Source organism: Austrofundulus limnaeus, unplaced genomic scaffold (assembly GCF_001266775.1).
Source record: "Austrofundulus limnaeus strain Quisiro unplaced genomic scaffold, Austrofundulus_limnaeus-1.0 Scaffold2, whole genome shotgun sequence".
Lineage (NCBI taxonomy): Eukaryota > Metazoa > Chordata > Actinopteri > Cyprinodontiformes > Rivulidae > Austrofundulus > Austrofundulus limnaeus.
Genome location: NW_013952404.1, coordinates 4579670 through 4584668, shown reverse-complemented (window position 1 = coordinate 4584668; position 4999 = coordinate 4579670). Strand labels below are relative to the sequence as shown.

Sequence of the window (4999 nt, the reverse complement as noted above, 5' to 3'; positions counted from 1 at the left end):
GTTGATGCCCACCTTGAAGCCGGTGGGACACCAGTCCACAAACTGGACGGAGCGTTTGGTCTTGATGTTGGCGATGGCGGCGTTAACGTCTTTCGGCACCACGTCTCCACGGTACAGCAGGCAGCAGGCCATGTACTTGCCGTGGCGAGGGTCACACTTCACCATCTGGTTGGCGGGCTCGAAGCAGGCGCTGGTGATCTCCCCCACCGTCAGCTGCTCGTGGTACGCCTTCTCAGCAGAGATGACCGGGGCGTAGGTGGTCAGGGGGAAGTGGATCCGGGGGTACGGCACCAGGTTGGTCTGGAACTCRGTCAGGTCCACGTTCAGGGCRCCGTCGAAGCGCAGGGAGGCGGTGATGGAGGACACGATCTGGCTGACGAGCCGGTTCAGGTTGGTGTAGGTGGGACGCTYKATGTCCAGGTTCCTGCGGCAGATGTCGTAGATGGCCTCGTTGTCCACCATGAAGGAGCAGTCYGAGTGCTCCAGGGTGCTGTGGGTGGTCAGGATGGAGTTGTAGGGCTCCACCACAGCCGTGGACACCTGAGGGGCCGGGTAGACTGAGAACTCCAGCTTGGACTTCTTGCCGTAGTCCACCGACAGACGCTCCATCAGCAGGGAGGTGAAACCAGAACCGGTTCCTCCACCGAAGCTGTGGAAGACCAGGAAGCCCTGAAGACCGGTGCACTGGTCCGCCTGAGGACACAAAGGACAGGTGTTGAAGGAAACCTGGACCCAGACTATGTTACGCTGAGTCAGAGAAGGGGTTCTCTGCAGACKCAAGTCTGAAGCATAAACACTGATCGTTGAATTTGCTGTTTTTCAAAAAGGTTGGTTCTTCTTTCACTTTTGACTTTAACTACGTTCATATTAATTAATGCAACCAAAACTGCTTTTGTTTTTTCAATGAAACCACAATGTATCATTAAAACCAAACAATTAGTTCTCTCTGTTTCTAAATGTCTCAAAAAATGAGAAACACTACAGACTGATGCCGCTCTTAATTTGAAATACAACCTGGAGCTCTATAAGAGAAGTGGAAATAATGAATGAAGACTTCGGGTCGACACCGTCTGCGTCTTCATATAAACATATAATACCAGCAGCTAAGCTGCCGGCTGTTATTATTTACAAGTCTTCTAATTACCATGCTAACAACAGCAAGTTTCAATACTAAATGTTTTGAAAATAAATATGAAAATCTGATGCTAGGGTAGAGAGTAAGCTAATAATATAAAGAAACGCCGAAGCACTGATCATCAGAAAATAAGAGCGACATCAGTCTGTAGTGTGTTTTATTTTTAGAGACATAGGGAGAACTAAATGTTTGGTTTTAATGATATATTGTGCTTTCATTTTAAAAAAAAAAAAAAAAAAAAAAAAAGCAGTTTTGGTTGCTAAAATTAATGTGAAACTAGTTAAAGTCAAAAGTGGAAAAAAACAAAAAAAGAGAAGAACTGAACTTTTTCAAAAAAAAACAAAAAAAAAACAGAGCAAATACAACGAGCCAATCAGCGTTTATGCTTCAGACACGCCTACTTTGAGTCTGCAGAGAACCCCTTCTCCCTACTTGCTGCAGCGCGGGCAAGACAAAACATCAACTAGATCAATTTATACATACCAACTTGCGGATCCGGTCCAGAACAGGGTCGATGATCTCCTTTCCGATGGTGTAGTGACCCCGGGCGTAGTTGTTTGCAGCGTCCTCCTTACCGGTGATCAGCTGCTCCGGGTGGAACAGCTGGCGGTAGGTTCCAGTGCGCACCTCGTCTACAGAAAAAAAACACAACTAGAATTAACACACAGGCAGCATTTAGCAGAAATAAGGCCAACCAGATGAGGGGTACCAATGACGGTGGGCTCCAAGTCCACAAAGATGGCTCTGGGGATGTGCTTCCCAGCTCCGGTCTCACTAAAGAAGGTGTTGAAGGAATCATCCCCTCGGCCGAGGGTTTGGTCAGCAGGCATCTGGCCGTCAGGCTGGATGCCGTGTTCCAGGCAGTACAGCTCCCAGCAGGCATTTCCAATCTGGACACCAGCCTGGCCCACGTGGACGGAGATGCATTCACGCTGCAGAGATTTAAAAAAAAAATGCAAGAAAAACTTTTTTTCTTTTCCTTTCCTAACCCCAACCTCTTTACTTTTCTAAATATAATTAGGGTTTTACAAATTTAACTGTTTAATACCTTTGAATTATTAAAAAAAAAACAGATTATAGAAGGTATAAAAATCACTGCATGTTCTACAGTTTGCTTTTTAATCCCAGAACAGTTGAGTTCAGGTTTAAACGGCTTGAGCCCTTTTGTTTTGGATTAAAAGCGGATTTAAAAACGGCGCGCAAGAGGCGAGAGCCGAACCGTAAACCGAAACGCATTTAAAATTAACCGCCGAAACGGCAGTTGGTCGGTTAAAATGCTACTAAATATATCTTTTTTAAACCGAAAGACATAAAAATGCAATAAATTTCACAAAACCTGATTTATTCAGGCTTACAGACTAACATAATTCACATCTTTGTTCACCAAATAGCTCCAAACCAATGCTAACGTCAAATAAAAACTACAATATACTATAAAACAGACGTTTTGCGTTAAAATAACAGCTATTTGGCATGACGCGGTTGTCATTCCGCCTTTTCTCTCACTTCACTGCGACAAATCACATCTTGAAATAAATTAAACAAAACATACACGAATTAAATTCGATATATAAAATCATTTAGTCCTCAAATAATCATCCTTACCATTTTGTTGAGTTGCTTTTTATGTGATGGAAGAAGAAAAACTTTGACTCGTCTCTAACTAGCTTGACTGTCGGAGGCAAACAGAAGACTTCTTCAACGGCTGTTCTCCTTTTATAAAACGGACCGTACCATTGTGACGTCACAAGAGGGGGGAGCCATGGGTCGGACTGTACCACTGTTTCACCTCAAATAGGGAACAGTAAGCTGTTTCAAAACAGAACATAGCTAGCTAAAGCTAACTATTAGAGTAGCAAAAGACTGGCTAATTACATAGCTACAAGAGGCAAGTAACAGATTAGTAGAAGTAGCAACAAGTTAGCTTAAAGTAAGGAAACGCTAGCTAATAGCTAAATGCAACACGAGGCAAGTTAAAAGGCCTAGAATTGTAGCTAATTGTAGCATAAGGTCACATATTAAAACTTTAAATAAAAGAAGCAAAGTGCTAGCTAAAACAGAAAACTGCAGCTAAGAGTAGTAAAAAAACGCATAATAGATTAGCTAAAACAGCAGAATGGTAGCTAACATTAGAAAAAAGTTAGCTAAAACTATTATAAGGCAAGATTAGAGTAATAAATCTAACCAAATTTAATGCATTTCATGCTATGTTGAATATTTTGAAAATTATAAGAATAAAATCTGATGAAGCAGAACAATAAAAAACAGTGTGAATGGTGACTCATACAAATAAAAACAACAAATTTATTTATTGTTAGGACAAGTCATTTCTGAAAACTCGAGCCTGTTAATTTTATTGACGCAACAACGAACTTTATATAACAGTATAGTAAGTTATTAGATGAAGAAAATGGTGATACAAGAGCAACATGGCAAATAATGAAGTGTTTTGAAAAATCATGAAGTGAAAACGCCACAGTATTTTGTTAAAAATGGCATTGAAATTCATGATCAATATCAATTATTTTGTGAATGTTGGCCCAAGTCTTGCATTTAAAATACCTAGAAATGTTAACCACACTGTAACAGGTTGTGTAAATAGTTTATTTCTTTATGAAACTGACAAAGAAGAAATAACGAGTATTACCAGTAGTAATAACGAGTAAATTTTGCAGAAAAGAGATCAAAAGACTGGGCTGACATGGACATGATGTTTGTAAAAGACATAATGAATTCTGTGATTGAACCGTTTACATACATCTGTAATTTATCTTTTTCAACTGGCATTTTTCCAAGCAACATGAAAATAGCAAAGGTAGTTCCTCTTTTTAAAAATGGTGAAAAACGTGTGTTTAACAACTACAGACCAGTATCCCTGTTACCACAATTTTTGGAGAAATTATTTGTGATAAGATTGGACGAATTCACTGATGAGCAGAATATATTAAGTAACAGTCAGTATGGGTTTAGACCAAATAATTCTACATTGATGGCTCTTCGTTGAATTAATAGAACATATAACAACTGCTGTTGATCAAAAACAGCACTGTGTCGTATTTTTGTTGATTTAAAAAAAGCCTTTGATACTGTTAACCACAGTATTCTTTTTGAAAAGCTAAATAAATATAGTATTAGAGGACCTGCAGTGGGTATCTAGTTATTTGGAAGATAGAAAACAATTTGTACAAGTAAATAATGTAAGATCTGAGTTTTGCAACATCTCATGTGGAGTGCCGCAGGGTCCCGTTCTCTAAGTTATTTATTTTGTATGTGAACGATTTGGTAAATGTGTCGGGTCTTTTTGGGTGTGTCCTATTTGCTGATGATACAACATTCTTTTGTTCAGGTAAAGATATAGAACAAATGTTGGAGATGATACAGACAGAATTTGTGAAAATACAAAGTTGGTTTCAACTAAATAAACTTGGACAAGACAAATGATTTGATTTTCTGTAACAATAAGAAAACTATAGATGTTTTATTTAAAATATGATGTAGAGATCTGTAGAGTCAGTGAAGTGAAGTTTCTAGTTGTCATTGTTGATGAAAAACTGACATGGAAAAATCATATAAATGGTTTAAGAACAAAAATAGCCAAATCATTTGGAATTCTGTACAAAGTAAGAGAACTATTCAATGATAAAGCACTGTTTATGTTGTATAATGCTATAATTGTTCCACATTTAATTTACTATATTGAAGTATGAGGTAAAGCTTGTAAAACTATCACAAATCCTATTTTTATTTTACAGAAAAGAGCTATAAGAATTATTACGAGAAAAAATAACAGCCATCCATCGAATATACACTCACCGGCCACTTTATTAGGTACACCTGTCCAACTGCTCGTTCACACTTAATTTC

General features: G+C 39.0%; 2 protein-coding genes across 2 annotated transcripts in view; one reads left to right on the top strand and one right to left on the bottom strand.

The window, feature by feature from the left end:
• Nucleotides 1-22: 22 nt before the first annotated feature.
• Nucleotides 23-2758, bottom strand: LOC106519960 (tubulin alpha chain; the record flags this gene model as incomplete). Its single annotated transcript, XM_014011841.1, is given in 4 exon segments — nucleotides 23-693; nucleotides 1619-1767; nucleotides 1845-2067; nucleotides 2741-2758. Coding segments are annotated over 4 exon segments (1046 nt in total), but the record flags the coding sequence as incomplete, so codon positions are not given.
• The window catches only part of srp14 (signal recognition particle 14), a gene marked incomplete in the record, with an annotated part of 6826 nt that continues 3822 nt past the window's right edge, over nucleotides 1996-4999 (top strand). Inside the window, 1 exon segment of the mRNA XM_014011852.1 lies at nucleotides 1996-2088.